Source organism: Bos mutus, chromosome 24, assembly GCF_027580195.1.
Source record: "Bos mutus isolate GX-2022 chromosome 24, NWIPB_WYAK_1.1, whole genome shotgun sequence".
NCBI lineage: Eukaryota > Metazoa > Chordata > Mammalia > Artiodactyla > Bovidae > Bos > Bos mutus.
The window spans coordinates 47,020,001-47,044,690 of NC_091640.1; the positions used below are offsets into that span (position 1 = coordinate 47,020,001).

The 24,690-nt window shown below is 47.4% G+C and overlaps 1 protein-coding gene across 1 annotated transcript in view; it reads right to left on the reverse strand.

Annotated features, from left to right (window-relative positions):
* SKOR2 (SKI family transcriptional corepressor 2) overlaps positions 1-1,097 on the reverse strand; it is a 35,080-nt gene extending 33,983 nt beyond the window's left edge. Inside the window, exon 1 of the mRNA XM_070361990.1 lies at positions 1-1,097. This exon is cut by the window's left edge and continues 1,495 nt beyond it. Coding sequence (XP_070218091.1) covers positions 1-1,097 — 1,097 coding nt within the window.
* Positions 1,098-24,690: the final 23,593 nt, after the last annotated feature.

Genomic DNA, 24,690 nt, shown 5'->3' on the forward strand with positions numbered 1-24,690 from the left:
CCGGCCGCCGCGCCCGCGCCGGTCACGCAACCGCCCCCGGCGCCGCCCCCGGCTGCCCCGGCGCCACCCGAGGCCGCGGCCACCGAGAGGCTGGCGGCGGCGGCGGCCGAGAGGCTGGCGGCGGCCACGACGGCAGCCTCCTGCAGCGAGTCGTCGTCGTCCTCGAAGCGCGGCCGCTTGTGATGCGGCGCGTGCGGCGCGCCGGCCAGCTCGGCCAGAGGCGGCGGGGGCGGCGGCGGGGGAGGCGCCCCCAGCAGGTGCGGGCCCAGGAGCCCCCCGCCCCCGGCCACCGCCGCCGCCGCCGCCACCGCGGCCGCCTTGACTGAGCTGAGCGGATGGCAGGCGGGGTGCGTGCCTGGCTGGGGCAGCGCGCGCTTTCGGCTCCCGCCGTTGAACATGGCCTTGACGTCCTCCCAGGCGAAGACGAGCTCGTCCTGGGGGCTCTTGTCCGTGAGCTTGAGATGACGGCGCCACGAGTTGAAGTTGGCTGCGTCCGGCTGCGTGTACTTGGCGTCGGGCGTGCGGTGGGAGTGGAAGATGAACTTGTTGGGCGAGAAGTACATGTTGCAGTAGCTGCATTTGATGCACTTGGCGCGCGAGCTGTTGTAGCGCGCGGGGATGAAGCTGCCGCGACAGCCCCAGGCGCACTCGTGCGAAACGTCGAAGGCGAAGTTGTCGGGCAGCTTGGGCGGCCTGTTTTCGCCTAGGAACGACTTGCACAGGCGCTCGGCCTCGCGCTTGGTGATCATGCCGCAGCGGCGCGAGGAGATGGGCATGGCCCCGGCGCGCCGTAGGATCTCCAGCTGCACCGGCGTGCACTGCACGCACGTGATGCCCAGCGCCACGCGGCGGTTGTGGATCTCGTTGTAGCTGAAATTCTTGAGGAGCGTGTTGGAGATCTGCGCCAGGCATAGGCGCTCCTGCCCGTCGATCACCAGCGACACGATGGGAATGCCGTAGAGGATCACCTGGCCCACCTGGTTGGGTTTCAGGTTGGCGTGGCCCGGTCGCGGCTGGCTCAGCGCGTCGGGCTGGAAGGCGCTCGACGGCGACGCCAGCAAGATGTCGTTGGGCCCCGGCAGCGGGCTGGAAGCCATCTCCTCCGCCGGGGAAGCCCGGGCCGAGCCCTCCGGGTCAGCCTTGGAGACTGGAAGGGAAAGGAGAAAGCGTTGGCTAGAGCCTTTTCAGTTTACCAAAGAGAGGGGTGGGCTGTGCTGCTAACTGAAGAATTATCACAATAACTTCCTTCGGTTAAGATATAATTATCACTGGGCGAAGGGACCAAGTTTCGGACACAGGGAAGTTCTCTCAAATTTCTTCAGGCGATCCTTTGGAAACGCGGGGATTTGGAAGTACTTCAGTTCTAAATATCCCACGTAAATTTTTAAAAAGTCACTTCCTAAGCAACTCTAGACCTTATCCCGGATTTATGGAAGCCATTAGAATAAAATGGCATGCCTGTTAGAAATTAGGAAGTAATGATGACAGTTGTAACTAGGACAGGTTACAGAAGTTATGGAAAACTGAGGCTTGGCCATTGAAGCCCAAATTGTAAACGAGAGACCATTCACATTTGCTTGAAAATAGATTGATTTTGGTTAAAACAATAAACCCAAGCTTTTAAAAAAGCACTGTTTGCGGTATCTGTGGTTTCCTTGGGGGAAATTCACCGCTGGTTGAGACATAGCTCATTAAAGCAAACGAAAGCCCTTCTCCCTGATCTTTGCCATTAGATATTTTGATACTTAAGTTAGAAATTTGGGGGGGAAATGTACAGAGCTATATGCAAGGTTACACCAAAATAGGTGTTTCAAGTTTTCTAAAAGCTGCTTGCTAAACTGAGTGGTTCTGGCTCTAATAGGTCGATTAAAAAATGAAATTGTAGACTTGAAAATATTCAGATACTGTTTTCCTGTCATTTCCATGACAATGAGCAAATAAGTACAGGCGAGAGTGTTAAGCCCAGAAGAAGTGCAAAGAAACGGAACAGCTCTTGGGGATCCTTACTGGTGGGCTTTAAAAGGCAAATTTAGTTGTAAGGTGAACCACTTTCTGTGACATTTCTTTTTCTGATTTGTGTAGATATCTCTTCACCTTATAGGGGGAATAAGTGCCCCACAGTAGGGATAAACCTTGGCCTTGATAATCTGTGGGAGCGCTGAAAGCGGAAGCCCAGGGTTGGGCCTGTGGTAAAATTGCTGTCATCTCTGGTCAGTGGGGTACTTAATGGGGGAAAACAGCCAGTAAATTGAAAATACACCAAAAGCAAGCGAAAGAAACCTTTGTGATGACAGTAAGTCAAAGCAAGCAAAGTGGCTCATTCCCTGAGAAACCAACAGTGACCTTCGCACATCTTCTTGTCCAGGGCAGCTGCTAAGAGTATGGTTTGCCCTGGAAAATCACCGGTGGCAGTGGCATCACCATCCTCCCCCAAGTACGCTGGAGTTTGTTACTATAGAGATTTCACTGAATACACTAGCATACCCCTTTACCCAGATGGTCATATCCTTGTCCTCTCTGGGTTCCTGTAACGTCTATCCTGACAACCTTCGCTCTTCTGACCCCTGGATCCTCAGTTCTCATTACATTCCGTGGCCTCCAGGAAGGTTGAACAAACGCGATCAAAGAGAGGAAAGCTGGGCTTGTCACTTCGGATGGATCAGTATTTCCAGGGGACAGGGCGTTAAATGGCACCGTGATACCTGGGCCTGAAATAACCAGCCCTAGCTTTGCCAAATGGTCCCTTCAGTGCTCATCCCCGCTCCCCAAACAAGATTCTCATCTTATTAGACCCTGGGATAATGGCAACTCTCGCTCCGGAGCGATGTGCTCAGCGGGCCTGGCCCTATCGGGGAGCTGCTCTACGTTAAACAGCCGCCGCCTCCGCAGCGCTGGCCCGGCAGACGTGTGTCCGACTGGGTGTGCTCCAGTTTCACCCCAAGCGCTCCCAGAAACTCCTGTCAGAGCAGAGACACAAATAAGAGGCTTTAGGTAGGAAGATTTTTTTTTTTTAAGTGAGTGATGGAAGAAGAGACAATTAAAAGTTAGTTTATCCGAGGAAGCTGTCGAACTTCCTTATCCGACTTACGAGCCAATGACCCCCAGCTAAACTCTCCTGGCTCCCAAACCAATCACCACCGAAGCCCTCCGCTGCCCCTCAACCTCACCAGGAAAATCCCACCGCTGGGGATCCCAAATCATGGACCGCGAGCTGTGCGCCGAGTGGGGGCCGGCTGGTTCCGGCAGTACCTGGTAACCCCTAGCTGTCTTTACTCGCGTGGCTGCGGGCCCATCTTCCGAGGTCGCTCGGAGGCGAAGCATCCAAGCGGGTCCTCGAATCCAGCGGGCGGGACTTCGGAGGGCTCCGCGTGCAGATGCTGGCGCTCGTCGGCGCTAACCGCTCTGGTACCCCGGTCGGCTGAGAAGGACCGCCCGAATTGCGGCGGGGCGTCCCCTCGACCGTAGAAAGTGTGGGCGCGCGGAAACCGCGGCAGGCGAGCCCCAGGTGGAGCGCAGTCTGACAGCGCCTTTCTCTGTCTCTGAACTCGTGTCGGACCGAGGGGACGCCACCCAGCGGGCAAGGTGACGTCACCGTCTCCCTGACACTCCACATTAAAGGGCTGGCATGTTACAGGCAGGGAGGAGGGAGAGCGAAAGGCAGAGTGAGCAGATTCTTTCTCAGCAGGCACGAAAGCTAACACCTAAACCCACCCGCAATCGACAACAACCTCTCCAACCCGAAGCAAGCGCAGCCGCGGTGCTGGAGCTGCAGATCTGATTCAGCCATAGAAAGCCCTGTAGTCTGCGTGCATCCCGGGGACCTGGATCCCGGAGGCCCCGGATTCTAGAAGGACGCCTCTAAATTGACTGTATCCCTGCCCGTTATCGTCTCCTCCCCTCATTTCTCTGAGCCACCCTGCTTTGCGAATGCTCCCTCGGGTACGCAGCGCAAATCTGTTGCCTCACTGTGTCTCCGAAGATAGAGGAACCGCACTTAGCCCGAGAATAGAATAGTTTCAGCGGTCCACTGAAACACTGTGCAATGAGAAAAGCCGGGGAGGAAGGGAGTTTCTGAGTAGCGTGCCCAATCTAAAAACTTGGAAGGAAGCATGGAGAATGTCTTCACTTTGGAATATACGTTTGCCCTTTTTTTAGGACAAGATGCAGAGCGGCATTCTCTATTTTGGAAAGTGCGATTGAGTGAGGACCCCAATGAGAGCATGTGTGCACTCATCAATCAACTTCATTCGGAATAATTCTCTAACCCATTTTGTAAAAGCCATGCTGGCTACCTCAGCACAAGGAAAAGCTGAGACACGAAAGCAGGGAGGGCCCCAACCTTGACCTGAACTTCCGCAAGTTGTGGATACTCCCAGGGAAGTAAATTCTCAGGGAATTATGTGGAAGCAAGCCCTTTTAAGAAAAGGAAATAACAACAACAATAATGATGATGGGAAAGGACCATTTCCCATAACTTCCACAAAGAAAAGCATATATACAACATAGTGAAGTGTCAGTGTATCACTTCCTAATGGATCAGCTATTAGGAGTCAAAATGACCACTTCTCCTTTATCAGAAAGGGATAAAATTGCCTATTTAGAGGACATTCTAAGAAGAATACCTACAGGGAGTGTGATTGGGAGATCTTTTAAGTTTTTCCTTTACTATCTGAGCCAAAATTTCAGTTGCCGCCTGGTGAAACACACAGGCTTAGAGTTGGGTAGTCACACTGTGGAAATGGTTGAAAAAACAACCTCCACTAACCCGGAAGCCCAGCGGGACTACCTCATAGCATCAACAGACCATCACTAAATTCGAGCATGAATGTGTGAAAGCACTTCATTAAAGGTCACTAATACCAAAGAGTCAATTGAACAAAAAGTGAGGGATACAGGAATTGTGGCTATTTTAAATGAATATGCAAAAAACAGTTTCAGAGCCACAAAAATTGTAACGTTTGTTCGAGCATGTTTCAAACAGCAGTGAAGTAATATTTCACCCAACTTCTAGTTTCTGAAGACATTATGGGCACAAATTGGGCTCTGTCCCAAGGGGCTGAAATCAACGGAATGCTCCCTAAGTGCCCTCCAAACCTCCTATCCTAAAAGTAGGAAAACTCATGCCTAGCTCATTTGCCAAAAGAGCATCATTTTCATTCACAAATCCATTCCAGTGGAAAGCTGAAGGCTGCCCACCCACCTGCTCTTCTGAAGTTTTCAGGGCCTTGGCCTGATTCTGCCTCCTCTCTGAGGTCAGATGATGGTTTAGTCACTAAATTGTGTCCCATTCTTGTGACCTCATGGACTGTAGGCTGCCAGGCTCCTCTGTTCATAGGATTTTCCAGGCAAGAATACTGGAGTGGTTTGCCATTTCCTTCTCCAGGGGATCTTCCTGACCCAGGGATCAAACCCTGATCTCCTGCACTGCAGGCAGATTCTTTACTGACAGAGCTACCAGGGAAGCCCCTGAGGTCTGAGGTCAGGTCTGAGGTCTGAGGTCAGGGGTTTGCACAAAAGGAGGGCTCGGCTCCCTCACATTTTCTAGAACCCGGGCTACTAGAAAGAAAGCCTGAACTGCATGGAAAGCCTGGAAATTGGACAAATTTTAAGACCAAAAATGAGAAGCAATGAAAAGCCTGTCCCCTCATTAATGTACCACAGGGAGATGTGTGGTCACTGCCAAGCAGGAAGAATCACGGGATCTTCCCTTTTGGTTTTGCTGTTCCCATCTGTGCCCCCAAAGGCTCCTTCTCCTCTACAGATCCCTATTTTTTAAAAAAAATTTTTTTGAAAAGAGAAATGGGATGAATCTTTGCCTTTCCTCCCATCCTTGGTACTCTGAGGACTGAATCCACACCTGAGTGGTACCTGTAGCCACCCTCTTACATCATCTTTCAACATAAACATTTATACTTTACCTTGGTGACTTACTGGGCATACAAACCTGAGATTTTTTTTTTTTAATGCAAAGAAATTTCACTGGAAAGAGAAATGTATGATGTTAAGTACTTTTGCACCAATAATTCTAAAAATAGCATGGCATTTTATTACCCCAGCAAGTCTAGGGCGTCTGTTTGAGCTGTCAGGCCAATCATATTTTTGAAAGATTAAGGTGGAGAACTGTTATTCAAAGCTAGACTCCGTGCTCCAGCAAATTCTCACCACGAATCTGGAGCTGGACTTCGGAATTACAGCCTGATTATACGTTTTGAGTTAGTGAGCAACTTTCTGCCACTCACTATCTCTCTGATTCTTTGCTGTCTCCTAAGCTTGAACAGGCCTCCTCATGGTTCTCCACTGCCTTTCTATTTTCTTCTTCCAGACCAGGGGCGCCTGATCCTTGTCAGTCCCTGTCCTGGCCCCTGAGAGCTTGGCAAGCTCAGGGAGGAGCAGGCGCTGGCAGGAGGCAGCGGGTAGGGGCCGAGTTAATCAATGCTTTCCTATTCGAGCTGACATGCATTTTACACGTCGGGACTCTCCTCAGCCGGCTAATTGATTCAAATTGTTTTATTGGTTAAACTGGTGTCACCCGTTTGCATGATCTATCACCGCACGGAGGAGAGCATTTCCACTCTCATCTCCGTTCTGGGCGGCTGCGGTTTACCCAGGCCAGGGACAGGTAAAGGAGCCCAGACATCGGACCCAAAGGAAAACCACAAACCGAGCTGGCTGCCTCTGAACTGGAGAAGCGACGCCTCGATGCAGGCGCACGCAGCGGGCGCGGCTGCGTGGATGAAGGTTTCCAGCTTCAGAATTTAACAATCTGTTGAAGCGAACCCACACTTGACCGGGGCTTCCTCCACCTTGGAAGCTGGCTCTTTCTCAGAGGCGGCGTGTGATCTCTGGGGTCTGAGAAGGCCAAAGCAGAGGAGCTGTCCGCGGTGCTGACCCGGTGCAGCGCTTCGAGGCGTAGCAGATCCTACCGCGTTCAACGCCTTCCCGGAAGAAGCCTCCAGCCTATAATCACTGGAGCCCTTATTCTGGGCTCTGGGACCCAGCATGGCTTTGCAGACTTAAGAGACAGGCAAGAGGCGACACAGAAACACTGCCCCCCCCTTCTTCTGCCACACCTGCTCCATTTCAAAGGACTCCATCTCCAGCCACTCCCCACCCCCACGCCTGTGTTTTGCATTGACCCAGAAGATAAAGGCCTTAATATAAATTCATTAAAATCAGAAACAACAGATATCCCCTGTCTTTCTAGTCTCGGCCTCGATACTGGAGAGCCCATGACAGTACAGATCAAAGAAACAGCCTCTCTCTCTCTCTCTCACTCATTCCCTCTTATTCCATTCTCAGCTCTTAGGCAGAAATATTACTGCTTCCACGTCCCTGCAAGAGGTGTCCTTGGCATTGATGTTTGTGCATCAGGTAAGGCAAGAAATGGTTTCCTGGTAGTTCCAAGTCTGCAAAACGAGACCTGCATGGCCCAGAATGAAACCAGAAGACTAGCAGAACTAGCAGAGATGGAAGAATTCTTGTATATCAGAAAGTACAGGCAATTCAGTTAGGTTGAAACTGGGTACAGATTTCTCCTCACTTACTAGTTGTGGAATTCTGCTTTGATGCTTAACCTCCCTAAACCCCAGTTTCTTCATCTGCAAAATGAAGAGATTGATATGTAACCCACAGGGGTGTTGTGAGGATTAAATAAGATAATATATGTAAAATGCTTGGCACACAGTAGTCACTTAATATATGCTAGCTTTAAAAGCACTTTCCTTGGAGAATGGAGACAAGGGTTAGGCCTGAACAGTTCCAAGATATGTTTGGAGTCTTTAATAGCTCCAGAATAAAAGATTTCAAAGGCATTTCAGTTTCATGGTGAGCATAGAGGGAACCAGGTTCCCTGGAGGAACCTTAGTTCTTTTCATTAAAATTTTATCCTGCCCCCTAATTGGTCTAGTGTTTATTTTGTATACAGGTGGCCAGAACCTTATCTTCTATTTGTTTAACCCATTTAAAATAAGTTGATAATAAAAATTAGCAGTGGTAATTGCTGTAATGATAATAATTGCTGATAGTCTTTAGTTCCCCCTTTCTACCCAAAAGAGCTTTCTGCAACCTAGAAAGCTGAGCTTAGACTCCCTGGTTTTCCCTCCATTGCTTTGGCTGGAATTACATGAAGGAAACAAAGGACCAGGAGCAACCCAAAACTCATCCATTATGGAAGTCATAGAAGATATGAGAAAATCCTCTGAGCCTTCTCTAAAATACTGTTCATAAACAGGACCCCTTTTCCTGGGGCCAGAGTATCTGAAGAGAAGTACAATGAGAGCACAAACCTAAAAATCTAAATCAGAATTGAGGAAAGGAAGAGAAAATGAATACATTTTGCACTGTATCCTGGCCCCAGTGATTCCTTCAGTTCCTCATGCAGCAATGAGTATGGGAATCAGTGAGATTCTTTCTTATTTCAAGCAAACCTTTATACGAAATAAAGACTGTAGGAGAAGGAACCAATGTTTAATTTCCCTTAAAACATTCTCCCAAGAAAATTTGCCCTTGGGTGAGTGGCAGAGAGAGCTGTTACACCACCAGTTCACAGAGGCCAAGGACTAATGGAAATATTTGCTACTGGACTTTCTCCTTTATAAAAAAGAATTCACATTTCTTCATAAGTCCTCACAAGCTTGTAAATACAGCAAAATACACACATGCACCCATAGTTTACATGAAGTAGTAAAATCCAGAATGGAACATGAACTTGGTATACTGGGTGGTTACTTAGCAAATATTAGTGGACCAAGATAAAATGCAAAGGAACACAAAATACCTGAGGACACACGTAAGGCTACAGATGCACGCTCCGTGAACATACCTAGGAATGTGCATCAAAGAGAGACATTGGCACAAGGAATAGTCCACTAGGCTCTCACCCTTCCTTCTCTTCTCCTTTCTCTCTGTGCATGCATACACATATGTGCCTGCCCCCTCCACTTCCCTCCTCCCCATGTTGGGAAGGAGGGAGTCCTTTGAAATGGAGGTGGTCCCAGCTGGAAAACCCCAGAGCTCATTTAGATCACATCACTTCAGGCTTTTGTCTCTGCTTCTGAATAACCTAGGCCGCTACAACAAAAGGATAGGCATCTACATGGAGTTTTCATTGGCAAAGATGCGTCTCAAAGATGCTGCTATAATAATGAATAACAAGGCAAGATGCTTGCCTTTTTTGATTGCCACTCCTAAAGAAAGGAGAGGAGAAAGGAGAAAAGGAAAAGGAGAAAGTGGAACAAGAAATAAAGACTGGGAGAGAAAACTAGGCGAGTATCTTAGTGGATTTATGCAAAAAGAGTCTAACTGTATGAAGACTTCAACTACCACCAAGACCAAGAAATGTGGTTTGAGGCTTTAAAAAACAAAAAACTGGCTCTTCTGTTTCAGGGAAGCAATTTAAGAAGTAACTGAGGCTGAGGATGCAGAACGGGTGTGGAGCAGGATCTTTTATATCTTGAAGAGGGGAGGCAGAGGAATAGGAGTAGGGGGAGGGGCTGTAGACTGTCTGTTGACATGTCACAAGAGAGAAAATGACATAGATATACATTTAACATCTCCCCAGCTGACACTGGTGGAAGGAACATTGGATTTTATTTCCTGGGGAAATGAAGACATTCCCTTCCCCCATTTCCTGTTCTTTTCCCTCTCACTCCTCCCTATTTGAAAAATTTTTCCTTTGCCATCAAGCTTGATCCCATTAGCTAATACATTATTAAAGTATCATGTGCTCTCAGGCTGCCCAATAAGCATCATGACTTCAGCTTTCCTCCTGCCTGCAGTTGTTAGCTCAGTGGTAGCAAAAGGTGAAATTAGATATTAGCAAAATAAATCCCAGGGTAGAGGGGGTTAGAAATCTGAGTCATTGATTTTTTTTTCCCCTGAAAAGAATAGCAAGCACTGAATATTCAGAGAGAATATTGAGAGGAATTTTCTATTTTTGTGTACTTAAAAGTACTTTTTAAGCAAAAAGGCTTTCCCTCTTGAGGTTAGGGGTTCAAAGTGAAAGCAGAGCTAACCAGATCAAAGACAATAACCAGTTCCAAACTTTTGCAAGATGCATTATGATATCATCGACAAACTCTTAATGTTGGCAAATAATTAAATTTTCCATCTTTTAGAACTGTGTAACCTTGGGTGTCTTAGAAACAAATTGTACAAACAAACCACGGAGATGAGCACTGAGGGTTTCAGAGGAGATATAATGAACCAACTTTAATTACTAACTTGAAATTAAAAATGTAATATACAGATTTAAATTTATTTTCACCTAAATTGTGTATAAAATTATATGGCTTTTGCAGGCTAAGAAATGCTTTGTAACCAGCCATGCTACTAAAAAGTCTGAAGTAGTTTCCAAAACCGAGTTCCCAGACTCACATAGTAATAATGATACATTTATCATTACTGATGACCACCTACTGGGTAATTATTGCTTTGTTACTACTATTACAATCAAGAGATTTCTTTATTTACTGTTAACATTCACTTAAAACTGAATGTTAATGACTGTTCTGAATTCACCAAAGAGAGTTTTCTGTTATATTTCAGAAGTACTTACGTTCTGGTTCAGAAATGGAAAACCATCTTATAACAGAGAGGAAGGCTGGGCAAGCACTCGGCTCTCACCCTCTTGTGAGAATGAAAACAGCATTTGGAGGAATTCTGGAGCAAAATTTTCCAGCTCGGAGTTGCAAAAGGTTAACATAATGCAACCACTTGACTTGTGCTAATTATGTAAGTATTTTATTACAGGAGATTCATTCATTATTGATACTTGTTTGCAGTAACTTCCTGCTTGGGGGAGTTATATTTTATATGAGAAGTAAACAACCCTCGGCTCCAGGGCTGGCCTCCTCTCCTCCAGATCTGATTTCCTCCCACCCCTTTGTCTAGTTTCACAACCCTATGTGGTTGTTGTGTCCCTATTGAGGCAGAAAGACAATTCCCTAAACTGTCCTATTCTTCCCCATTCAGAACTTCCCAGTTCTTTAAAGGGTAGAAGCTCAGGGTTTGGAATGTTGAGATGGGGATGAAGTAGATGAGAAAAACTAGTTTTAGTGTTTTCTTTCATATCACATGATGACAAGTAAGAATTTTCATTAAAAATCTGGACTCCTTGAGGCCACCAACCTACTTTGGAAGCTCTTCTCTGCTCCCGCCCAGAAAAGCCAGGCTGGCCTTTGGTATATCCAAATCTGGTCCTCAGGGAAGTAGGGCTGGTGGAAGCTGTTAACCAATGGAAAAGCTACAGAAAAGGCTCCTTCCTGCCCCTAAGTCAGAACCCAACCTCTCAGCCAGTGGTGGTTGCTACAGTCCACAATATTTTCTTCTCAGGGTCTGTGACAAGCTGTACTAGGAAAAGACATGACTTTCCTTACAGAATGGACTCACTGAAGGCCTGAGGATTGTGCTGGATCCTTGGCTTAAGGGTCCTCAGAAATTTCACTCTGAAAGCATATGCTGGCCATCTGAGCCTGGCCATCTGGTGAGAGGCCAGTGTTTCCTAAAGGGGTCAAAAGACTGGCATTGGCCTCCAACCTAGGAGCAAGGGTTTCCTCTTGGGATTTCTTCCAGATTCTGAGATCCCTGCCTAAGAGTCTCAGTTCAGAACTGGGGTGCATACAAGGTGCCAGAGGTCACCATGCTTAAGACCCTTAAAGAGAGTCAGGAATTAGAGATGATGGAGAGGCAGGGTAAGAGCATTTAGCAGTGGTGTGTGTGTGTGTGTGTGTGTGTGTGTGTGTGTGTGTACTACCCTGTTCTTCAAGGTTCTACTGTGGAAGGATGAGAATGAACCAGTAAGAGGCTGAAGTCCCAAAATTTCAGACAGGTTTTTAAAAAGAATAAAATGGTATTGTTTGGGATGGAGTGAGGAGGTGGCTTTAGGAAGGTGCCTGCAAGCTGGGATTGGGCAGGACTTGCCAAAGGCCTGGGCAGAACTGACAGAGCTCAAAGACTAGATTCATCCCTTTGTGTCTACTATCTAGCCTAGAACTTCAGCACTTTGGGAATGACAGAAGGCTGGAGGGTGACTAGAGGCTCAGAGGGCTCTGGGAAGATAAGTCCGGTCTAGAGGGGAGGGAATGGGTAAAGTGCTGAGACTGGGTCTTTGATGGGTGCTGCAGGCTTGGTCAGCACAACCCCCATTCCCCTGGGTGTCTTGCTTCCCTGCATCTATCCCATGACTGGGTGCCTGGGTGGAACCGCTCTGCCATCTACAGAGAAATGCCGTTCCCAGCAAGGCTTACTTAATGGTCCTTTAACAAACTCTTCGATCTCTCTTTGGCCGCCCTGGCTCTTCGGTGCCTCCTCCTCCTTCCTTTCTCCACTGCCTCCATCAGTTATTTATGACCAGCGTTAATTATTCACGAAAAGAGAAAACTCCAGCTTTGGGAACTTTACTAGGAGCATTTGGGTGTTTCTGCCTTTCCCGCCTCCGGGTGGGCTTGAGTCTTGGGGATTTTCAGTTTGGTTGGATCCTGCTTTGAAGTGGGGAAAGGGAAGCCCAATGGTTGGGCAGTGGGGACGCGAGAGGGTGTACTCCTCGTCTGGGTCGGCTCCAGCCTCTGCCTGCGAAGTGTAAACTCCGGGTCAGCGCCTGCTCTGCTGGCCAGGTGTGAACTCCCGGGACCGGAAGTTACCAGGCGCGCTCGAGGGAGTCGCTGTCCCAGCTTAGAGGTGCTGAAGCCACACGTGGGCACTGGGGCTGTGGGCTGCGGGGGTGTGGGAGGGAAGATGCGGCCGCAGTCCCAGGCAGGGAAGTCTCTTTCCACAGCGTCTTGAAAAAAAAAATCTTCTCTATTTCTCTGTCTCAGTCCCCGCCCCACCCCCGCAAGTGACACTAGAACGCTGTAACCAAAGATTAATTGCCTTAATCAAATCGACCCACCCTCTGCAATTAATCTTTTAGCAACAAATTAGAGACAATTTACCTCAACCTTCCGGGTCAGGCGGAGAGAGGAGGTAGGATGACAGGGTGGAAGAGTTTGACAAAATCCACAAACGGTGCGGGGTGGGGATTGGGAATGGGTGTGCGTTTAAAGCGGGGGGAGGGGGCGTGGTGGGGGTAAGAAAGGAGAGGGGGTAGGGGTCAGCTGTAGGGTTGTGGCGGCGATCAGAAGTTCCTGGAGTCCCCTTCAATCCAGTTTTCTCCGAAGGAGGGGAGGCCGAGCGCGGAGGACGGGGCCACTTACCTGTCTGCGCCGCCCTCGCGGTCTTCAGCCGTCCGCGCGCGGTCCGCCGCTCCTGCCTCGCTCTCCGCGGCTCCACCGCCGCTCTCCGCCGTCCGCGGTCCTCTGCACTCCCGCTCGCGGTCGGGTTTTCCGCCGCGACTCTGTCCCGTCCCGACTCTCCTGTTCTCTGCGGTCTTCCGCAGACACCTAGCTCTTCCTACTCCCTTCCCGGCCAAGTTCGTAAGTTTGGGGTGAGGGTCGCTCTCCTGGAGCCCAGCTTCTCCGCTTAGCTTGCTCAGATCCGCACCCCCCTACCCCACTCCCCAGCCCAGATCTAGGTCTCTGACGCCGCCTGTTGGTCAGGCAGGGCAGGGCAAGGAGAGGAGCGCTGCGCCAACCTCGGCTTCCCACGCGTCACCCTTCCACGCCCAGCGGTACAAACTAAGGGAAGGGAGGCCAGGGTTGGAGGCCTGATAACTGGAGCGGGGCCAGAGGCAAGAGGGCACAATTTGCTCTGGGACGTGCAGCCCAGGCAGGCAAGCTTGGGCTCCCTGCCAGGAGAAGGGTTATCGCAGGGCGCGCACGTGGGCGTCTCTCTCGCTGCCCCAGGGCCTAGGCTAAAAGCCGGCACCCTCCCCCACTCCTCTGGGGAAAAGACCACCTGAGGTGAGGTCAGGCCCGGAGGGCGGAGTCCACAGGGAGAGCTGGTCGCGGGCACCCTTTATGCGTCTTCAGCAAGGGGATGGGGCGGCGCGGGGGGGTGCCAGGAAACTGGCAAAAGGAGAATTAGCCCATCTCAATACCACCAGGGAGAAAAGCTTTGGAACCAAACTCATATGCTGCTTTTAAAAGTTAGCTGAATCCATCTCGTTATGAGTATCAGACGCTTTGGGGGGCGAGTCCAATCGAAGTCCAGGAGGGATGGTGGGGATATGGGCCACATTTGAGAATACTGGGGTGTCACAGAGGCCATCTTTCTGGCTCCCGCCTGGTCCCTCCCTAGGCAACTTTCCAAACGCCGGCACTCTCATCGCGTCCCTCTTCCCTTGGAACTTTGGGAAGCCTCGGTCTAGCCCTGAGTCCACCGAGACATCCACGGATTGGAGGTTCCCCCCTCACCCCCACCCCCCCACCATTCTCATCCTGTCTTTTTCATTGAAAGAATTGATGGACTGTTTCTCCGCTATCCCCTCCTTCTCTGATAAACGGTTCTCATAGATTATTCGACGCAGAGAAGGAAGGCGGCTGCTTAAAAAACAAAAAGCCATAGCCCTAATGAGTTCAATTACAATGTGGTAAACACATTGCCTCTACGCTTTAATTAAGCCTGCTGCCCAATTTTAACTCATTAGTAATTCATTAAGAGAACAGCCCGGTGCTGGCGGGTGGAATGCACCGCAGACCGACTGTGCGCCGTAGTCAACACGCGCGCAAGCCGCTGCCGGCTCTAGCGCTGCGTGAGAGCAAGTTCATGCACTAGACTGCCCTTTCCTAGATGCACGGGTCTCAAGTTCCTTGGGCTTGAGGCCGGGTTTGCAAACCTGTTGGGTGCGGAGTGGTGATGTGGGGCTAAATCACCGTGGCGGGGAAAATCTCTAGATTAAATGCGTCTTTCACTCCCAAAGTCAAATCTAGTTTCCGGTTACGGTGCACTTTCCCTCTTGCTTCTTTCACTTTGTACCAGCTTCTGGGGAAAAATCTAGATCTGACCTTAGCGCCCAGCTCTGGATCAAGCTTCAGGACCCCCTGACCCGGAGAAGCTAAGATATAAATCAGACTATGATTTTCTTTTTCTCCGGGATGGGGGTTGGAGGTAGGGGGAGGAGACTGTTGGCTCAGAGAAATGGATATCTGAATGGTAAACTCTATTCCATCTTGCGATGATCTCTACTCTACGCCTGAGAGCAGAACTGGGGTTACAGCCGCATCTGAAACTTTGTCAGTTGAGACCGGCCCTCTTTACGGAAAAGAAACGGGGACAGAGAGTGGCAGAATGAATTACGCACAGGCAACGAGAACTCTTCTAGTCTTTCCACTTAATAATCAAGGGACAGAGTGCAAACATTTCAACTCGAGTCGTTCCTCTCTCCTTCAGTCCCCCTTTCGCGGCAGGTTCTCGGAAGAAAGTGCTGGCGTGTTCTGGGCGTCCTACCTTTCGGGTAGGACGGAACTCGTAGGTCTCTAGGCTCCAGTGTAGAGTTTCCAAAGAGAAGGGAAGGGCCAGTTTTAGTGCGGATTTGGTTTAGAAGCTGGTCTTCCGCCCCTTTTGTATTCCTGCTTTGGCGCCTTTTTTCGCTCGTTTGGCCTCGCGCGGCGGCCTACCGCGCCCGCTGGGTATTCCTATTTCTTTTCTCTCCGCGCTGGGCTAGCCCGGCTCCGCCTTCTGCAGGCAGCCCGGGACTCCCTAAGCTGTTGTCAGTGCGGACCATCGCCCTGCCCCCTGGGTCTCAAGCAAATGCCAGAGGCCGTTTGCCCTCTACATCCTGAAGCTTCTCCTTAGGGTTGCCCGTGCCTCTGCAGGCCCTGGGCCGTTCTCATCTCTGTCGTGAGCGGCAACTCGTCTTGGAAGGCAGAGGATGGATTGGATTTCTTCTCCGCGGAGGGTATTGCATCTCGCAGGCCAGCCGGATGGTGCCCCAGAAGCTCAGGGCTCGAGTCCGAATTTCTCTGACTAGTTTCTGTGCATTTGGAAAGCTTAAGAGGGTGGGGATAAAGCCTTTAACTTCCAGTCTACCCCACCCCTTTCCTCTCTCTGCCTAGAGGCAGGAAGGAAGTGCTGTGGGAACAGATTGGGTAGTCTGAGAACAGGGGTCATGCCAGGCTTCGCTCTCCCTGGATTCCCCAGAGTCGGCTGGGGAGAACTGTGTGGCCCACCTTGGTTTCGGCACTGGAGATTCGCGGTGGACCGGGTCACCGCAGGGCGGAGGCGGGGCGGGAGCTTCCTGTCGGGTGTGGCGCCCAAGGGTGCAGACCTAGGTCCGCGATCAAAGGCTCAGCAGAAGGTTTCGCGAGTGTTGCTCACTGCTGCTCTTCGCCGCTCGGCCCTGGTCCTTCTACCGCAGCAACAGCGCCTTCCTGCGCTCCGAGGACTGGCCGGGCGGGATTTGCCTGGAGGAGGGCCTCTCTCCGGCACAGAGTTCTTTGAAAGTATAAAAATCGGATGCTTACCTTAGGCGATCAGGGCGCCTAAAATTAAGGAGGGCGGCAGTGGGATGAGAAATGCATGTAAGTTGACAGCCTCGAAGGAAACCGCTCTCTTTCTTGGGATTTCCGGGTTTGGAGTCCAGTTAGATGTCTGATGGGGAACTCCAAGGTTCTCACCCTTTTATCCTCTGCTGGGGGAAAGTTGCTGGGGCAAAGGTTTCGGAAAGGTCCCTCATGCCCAGTGTTAATTACAAGGGAAATAGATTATATTCCTTCATTTTTTCCCCTTCCTTAATGAAAAAAGACAGGGAAGTAAGATATAATTCATTTCTGTTGACAGTGGGATAAATAAGTACGTTTTTGGATTACTAAGAGTTGACTGCTGTGGGAGGATGGCTTCCTGACATTAGATGGGGACTCTACACTTGGCTTTGGGACAAGGAGGTGGCCTTGTTTATCAAGTGCTTTTGTCCAAGCTCCACTCCAAATAGCCCCTACCCTTTTTTTTTTTTTTTAACCTGAGAACAAAGGTAAAGGAGGCCGTTTAGGGTGCATAGCTGCTAGGGATTTGCCTGGGTCAACTTAAGCTAACATTTTGGCTTCTTGCAATTTGGTTTCTTTCGATTTCTTTTGCAACCACCCATAATACCAGCTACTGTGAAGATATATCCTTAGATATCAACTGTCTGTTAATATGCTAAAATTATTTTTAGGTTTCTGGAAGGGTATCTTCAGTGGCAGGCCTATTACCCCCATAGTTTAGGTCTGTAAATTGAGAGAGAAGGGTGGGGAGAGAGGAGGGGAGAGAAATAGGAGAGAATCAACTCTTTGGAATGGGATAGAAAGCAAAGACATTTATTAGTCCCAAGTAAGCAGGCTAGTAACTATGTACAAGCTGGCTTAACAGGAACTGAGAGAGCCTGGGCACTTGCTTATAAAAGGGAAGACTGAAGCTGGGAAAAGCATTGTGAGAGTGTACTAGTGAAACAGGACGTGTACTCTGACTCATGTTGGAGATATTTATTGAAGAGAAGGAAAAAATGTGTCCATGATTAAAGAATGTGGCTTGGAAGGGGGTGGGAAATACAATCAAAGAGGACAAATATCTGGATCCAAATGATATATACAATTCAAGAAAAGCTCTAAATCAGGGGCTATGGGAATGTGCATCGGATCTGAACAGTCGGGACTTCCCCTCTAGGTGTGTGTGGGGCCTAAACTCTACCCAGAGCTGTATGCATGGAAGCAGATGGGTTCTAGATCTACCGGGCACCAATAAACTCTTGTTTTCTTCTGTCACACTAAACTCTGTGAATGTTTTAACCAAAACCTCCCATGAGCAAGTCTCCTGTTTTTCTGTGTTTTTAGGCCCAGACGAATGTTTAGCACTAAGATTAAACCAAATTACTGTCTTGAAGAGAAGTGAAGTGAAAGTCATTCAGTCGTGTCCGACTCTTTGTGACCCCATGGACTATACAATCCATAGAATTCTCTAGGCCAGAATACTGAAGTGGGTAGCCTTTCCCTTCTCCAGGGGATCTTCCCAATTCAGGGATTGAACCCAGGTCTCCCGCATTGCAGGCGGATTCTTTACCAGCTGAGCCACAAGGGAAGCCCAAATTACTGTCTTAACCCTTGAAAATGGGATCAGTGAAAGCAGACAGTAGGCGATTTTTACCTGCTTAGTCAGTCCTGTCCCAGGGACAGGGGAGCCTGGTGGGCTGCCGTCTATGGGGTCGCACAGAGTCGGACACGACTGAAGTGACTTAGCAGCAGCAGCAGTCAGTCCTGTAATGTTGTGGCAGAAACCTAAATATTTTAGGCCCATAATCTAGCTTGGCCCTCAGGCATATTGACACTGTCTTAGTCTGTTCAGGCTGTTATGCTGCTGCTGCTGCTGCTGCTAAGTCGCTTCACTCGTGTCCGACTCTTTGCGACCCTGTGGACTGTAGCCCACCAGGCTCCTCTGTCCATGGGATTCTCCAGGCAAGAATACTGGAGTGGGTTGCCATTTCCTTCTCCAGGGGATCTTCCTGACCCAGGGATCGAACCCAGGTCTCTGGCATTGCAGGCAGATGCTTTAACCTCTGAGCTACCAGGGAAGCCCATCCAAAGGTGATTAAGTCCTGATACCATCACCTTTGGTGGGGGTGGGGGGGGTCAAGATTTCAGTATGAGTTTTGGGGGAACACATTCAGACCATAGCACTGTCCTAACTGTGATATATCATACATTTGCAATGTGCATGAAATAATTTGACACATGTCGTTTTAATAGCACATTATTAACTCAAGCTGGAATCAAGATTCCTGGGAAAAGTATCAATAACTTCAGATATGCAGATGATACCACCCTAATAGCAGAAAGTGAAGAGGAACTAAAGAGCCTCTTGATGAAGGTGAAAGAGGAGAGTGAAAAAGCTGGTTTAAAGCTTAACATTCAAAAAAACTAAGATCATGGCATCTGGTCCCATCCGTTCATGGCAAATAGAAGGGGAAAAGTGGAAGCAGTGACAGATTTTATTTTCTTGGGCTCCAAAACCACAGTGGATGGTGACTGCAGCCATGTAATTAAAAGCACCTGCTCCTTGCAAGGAAAGCTATGACAAACATAGTGTATTAAAAAGCAGAGACATCACTCTGCCAACTAAGGTCTATGTAGTCAAAGCTATAGCTCTGCCAGTACTCATGTAGAGATGTGAGAGTTGGATCATACAGAAGGCTGAGTGTGGAAGAATTGATGTTTTTGAACTGTGGTGTTGGAGAAGACTCTTGAGAGTCCTTTGAACTGCAAGGAGATCAAGCCAGTTAATCATAAAGGAAATCAACCCTGAGTATTCATTTTAAGGACTGATGCTGAAGCTGAAGCTCCAGTACTCTGGCTACCTGATGCAAAGAGCCAACTCATTGGAAAAAAACCTTGATGCTGGGAAAGACTGAGGGCAGAAGGAGAAGGGGGCAACAGAGGATGAGATGGTTGGGTGGCATCACTGACTCAATGGACATGAGTTTAAGGAAACTCCAGGAGATAGTGAAGGACAGGGGAGCCTGGCATGGCAGTCCATGGCGTCGCAAAGGGTTGGACACAACTTAGCGACTGAACAACAACAAACTCTTAAGTGCAGTGCTCATCTCTCCTGCCTTTTGGGGGACACATACTCTATATTTATCTGGCTAGCTCAGAAGCAGAAATGCATTTAATGTAACAAAAACGCCAGGTTTCAGTCTTCCATTTTTTGTATCATATTATGTGAAATTACTTGATAGTCAAGCTATCCTACTGCAATAGGGCATTGAAGGAGGGGTTGATGTAATTTCTTCTCTTTTTTTCTTGCTCAGGGAGACAATAAATACCCCACAGATTTTTTTTTAAGCTTGCTATAAGCAGGAAGTAGTAAGAATTGATAGAAAGGATTTTGTATATAGGCCCAAAGTGTTAGATATAGGAGGTGCTTAGTCACTCAGTTGTATCCAACTCTTTGTGACCCCATGGACTGTAGCCTGCCAGGCTCCTCTGCCCATGGGGATTCTCCAGGCAAGAATACTGGAGTGGGTTGCCTTGCCTTCCTCCAAGGGATCTTCCCAACCCAGGGATCGAACCCAGGTTTCCTGCAGTGCAGATGGATTCCTTGCTGTCTGAGCCAACCAGGGAAGACCAGATATAGGAGGAGCCAGAGGAAATTCTGGAATTTCAGAGGCTCAGGCAAAAATATCTGCCCCTCAGAATAACTTCCTTGCTACCTCACTAATACTTGAAATTCTACTGTTGGTGATGTGCTTCTTTGGACATTTCTTTAAACTCAAGTAACCATTTATAAGTTAGGATAAATTAGTAGATTTTCCCCAAGATTATATAAATATATTTCAAAGTTTTTGTTTCACGTGGACCATTTTTAAAGTCTTCACTGAATTTTGTTACAATGTTGCTTCTGTTTTATGTTTTGGACGTTTTTTTGTTTGTTTGACCATGAGGCATGTGAGATCTTAGCTTCCCAATCAGGGATAGAACTCGAACTCCCTGCATTGGAAGAGGAAGTCTTAATCACTGCACCGCCAGAAAGTCCCACCAAGATTATATATTTTGATTAGCTTGGAGGTGTAAAAAGCGTGACAATGGCAGGTAGCTGGGCTTAGAGAGAACATGCTGCAATCCACAGAGAGAAAGAGAGCAGGAGGAAAGGGACCTAGAAGGGGATGCACTTACTTTACGAATTTCACCAGGCTTAGCGCTGCCCAGCATTGAGGGAGGTACCTAGGGGTTCAAACTTAATGTCAACAAGACCCCTTATCTTCCCCTTACAGCATCACTGACTCAATGAACATGAATTTGAGCAAACTCTGGGAGGTAGGGGAGGACCGATGAACCCGGAGTGCTGCAGCCCATGGGGTCACAAGGAGTCAGACATGACTTAGTCACTGAACAACAACAAACTGGCCAAAGTGGAACTAAGTGGGAGGTTTTTTTAATTGGAGGCTTGACCAGTTTAGGGAAGAGTGGGTCACCTGGTCTAGCCTCTTACTAGTGCTTTGTGTGTGTGTGTGTGTGTTGAGATTTGGAGCCCAAACTGAGGAAGTCATAATGTAATTCTTTGCAGGACCTTTCTTTCCCGTCTTTCCTGTACCCCATTCTTTGGGGACTTTCTGGGGAGAATGGCCTGGTTCATGTTGTTACCACTTTTTATAAAAGTTTTCCATTTCTTTCGAAGGATAATTTTGTGTCATCATCTAAGTTTCATCTCCGGTTCCTCTTCCTTCAATATGACCATTTCAGGCTTTGGCGATTTTCCCTTGGATCTTTTCCAGCACCTGGACTCTACTGCTTGCTTTATCATTTATAGGCTGCCTTGTACTTCCCTTGTCTTAGGTGTACCTTAAACTGCCAGCAGAAGAACAGATATCTCTGTGGCCTATGTGGCCTGGAGAGCAGAAAGCAGACAATAGCTGTCTGTTATATGTAAGCTTTTGTGTTGATCTTTTATTATTTGACATCTTTCCTTCCTGACCTTTGAGGTTATCTTTCAGTTTGGCATTCACTACAGCACATAGAGAAGTGAAGTGAGGAAATGAAGTGAAAGTCACTCAGTCGTGTCCAAATCTTTGTGATCCACAGACTATATAGTCCATGGAATTCTCCAGGCCAGAATACTGGAGTGGGTAGCCTTTCCCTTCTCCAGGGGATCTTCCCAACCCAGGGATCAAACCCAGGTCTCCCACATTGCAGGTGGATTCTTTGCCAGCTGAGCCACAAGAGAAGCCCAAGAATACTGGAGTGGTGGCCTATTTCTTCTCCAGCGGATCTTCCCGACCCAGGAATTGAACTGGGGTCTCCTGCCTTGCAAGCGGATTCTTTACCAACTGAGCTATCAGGGAAGCCCACATAGAGAAGAGATGGTCAGTAAATGATCACTGACACTGACTTATCCTAACATTTTCCTGTTTCTGTGATCCTCAGGGGAGTAGGCTGGCCTAGAGGAAAATTTGGGGGATTCTAGCACTGCAGTTTTATAACCAGAAATCTTTCCATGGCAGTAGGGGACTGGTGTGTGTCGAACACAGAAGTGACATAAGCGCTTTGAGACTTTCTAATAACTTGGCGTATTGGGCGTGGGCTCTGTAATAGCCTGTAACTGTCAGTGTCAGCTCATTCTGTTAGCATCACATAGAATATTCTCTTGGCCTCTGATTCTTAGCATTGCATATTATTGAGGCTTTTTGTGGTTTCCTTCACACTCCTCACCCAATTAGCTCACACTTCAGTAACATTTCTAATGATGATCTCTCTTAAGGTCCCCTTATAAAGCCAGCACACTCCAACAGGCTTGGCCATGTAATTTGCTTTGGCCAATTACATATTTGGAAATATGAGCAAAGATCACTTTGGGAACTTTAGGAGCTCTCATGTTCTTTACTGTGATCTCATCTCCCTTCGACCTGACCCTGAAGTATTTTGAAACTTTCATCAGCCTGGGTGGAAAACAACATGGGATGGCCCTGCAATGGACATGTTGCTTGACTGGGAAATAAACTGGGTAGTCTGCATGTCTGGGCAGCCCTTTACTTGAATCTGGGCTGGCTTGTGATTTTCTTTGACTGTTAGATTGTGGTGGAAGTGACATTGAATGAGCTCCAGAGTCTAGGCCATAAGGTGCTTTCACTTTCCTGGGACCCAGCTGCAGTGTAAAGAAGCTTGGGTTAGACCACTGGATGAGAGACGTTATGGAGACAGTTCCACCTTCTAGCTGTTCCTACCAAGGTGAGGCTGGGTTAGACTTGCAGCTCCCACTGACCCAGCAGATGAGTGCCCATGAGCTTGCCCAACCAAACCACAGCATCATGAAAAATAAGAGATTGTCATTGTTATAATCCATTAAGACTTGGGGTGACTTGTTGAAGCAATAAATAACTAAAGCAGATCTTTGTTGTAAGCAGCTGAGATTTTTGGTCACTTACTTTTAACCTCAGCCTAACTTGGCCTCTATTGACTAATAAAGCTAACAATGTGGTTTAAATTTTTTAGAATTATTTTTGATGTTTCATATCTTATTTACTTTATTTAAATCACAAAGAGTCAGACACAACTTAGTGAATGAACAATAGTAATAAAGAAAACAAAACTATAAGTCCGTTTTCTATATCTGTGAGTCCATTTCTGCTTTGTAAATAAGTTCATTTGTATCGTATTTTAGATTGCATATGTAAGTGATATCATATGATATTTATCTTTCTCTAACTCGCTTCACTTTAGTATGACAATCTCTAGGTCCAGTCATGTTGCTGCAACTGGCATTATTTATTCATTTTTATGGCTGAATAGTATGCTATTGCATGTATATGCCACATCTTTATCCATTCATCTCTTGATGGACATTTAGGTTACTTGAGTGTCTTGACTATGTGTTTTAACAAAACAATCTGATTTATTTTGATTAGTGATGTATTTGAATTTATTTCTATCATTTGTTGATATTTCTCTGCCTTTTATGTTTTCCTTTTCCTTCTCTTCTTTTGGATTGAGTTTTTTTTTTAAAAATCCTCATTTTATTTTTCCCTTCTTTTATCGTTTATATGTTCTTTTATGATTATCCTGGTCATTTATAATTGCCTAGTTAACTTAACAAAGGCTAAATATCTTTATTGTCTTATTGAACAATGCAAAGATCTTATAATGCTTTAACTCTGATCACTCCTTGTGCCTCTTATTGGCCCCTATTGCCTTATATTTAGTTCTACTGGATTTTAGTCTTGCTTTTCAGTTGCGCAACTTGGACATCATTAATACTGTTTGTATAACCAATGCTTGTTTATTTTACTCACACATTTACCCATATTTACTCATACATATGTCAATATTTTTTGTCTATTACTCATCATTCCTTTTCACCTCTGGAAATTATTTTCTGTCTGACAAAAGGACTCCCTTAGGAGTTTCCTTTAATGAGAATTTCTTGGTAGTGTGTTCTTCCTTTTTCCTTCTCTCTCTTTGTTTAAAACACTTTTTTTCCATCCAGTTTGTGACAGACAGCTTTTCTGGCTGTAGGATACTAAGGTGACCACTGTATTCTGTCAGCTCATTGATGACATTAGTTCACTGGGTTCTGGCTTTCGTTGTCTGTCGTGCTGAGAAGTCAGCCTTCATTCAAACTGCCGTTCCTTTACAGGTGAACTCTCACGTCTTCCAGCCTATTTTGAATATTTTCTTTTTGTCTTTGGTGTTTTTCTAGTTGTACTATGATGGCTCAACTTATTTCGGGCTTCCTGATTTTGAGGATTGACGTTTTATCAACAGTTCTGAAAAATTATTAGCCATTATTTCTTCAAATATTTCTTCTTCCATACTCTCTCTCTTGTGTCTTTTAGGAACTCTGGTTAGCCATATGAGAAGCCTTCTCAATCTACCCTACATGTCTTGTAAACTCTCTGCCCTGACTTCTGGTTAACTTCTTTAGATCTACCTTCCACTTTACTAATTCCTTTTTTAACTACTATTAACCTATTATTTAAGCAGTCCATTAAAATTTCAAGTTCAAGTTTATGTGTGTATATAAAATAAATATCAGAGAAGGCGATGGCACCCCACTCCAGTACTCTTGCCTGGAAAATCCTGTGGATGGAGGAGCCTGGTAGGCTGCAGTCCGTGAGGTTTCGAAGAGTCGGACACGACTGAGCGACTTCACTTTCACTTTTCACTTTCATGCATTGGAGAAGGAAATGGCAATCCACTCCAGTGTTCTTGCCTGGAGAATCCCAGGGACGGGGGAGCTTGGTGGGTTGGCGTCTATGGGGTCACACAGAGTCAGACATGACTGAAGTGACTTAGTAGCAGCAGCATAAAATAAATATAAACTTCAGCCTTCAGAATTCTTGTTTTCACTTTATCC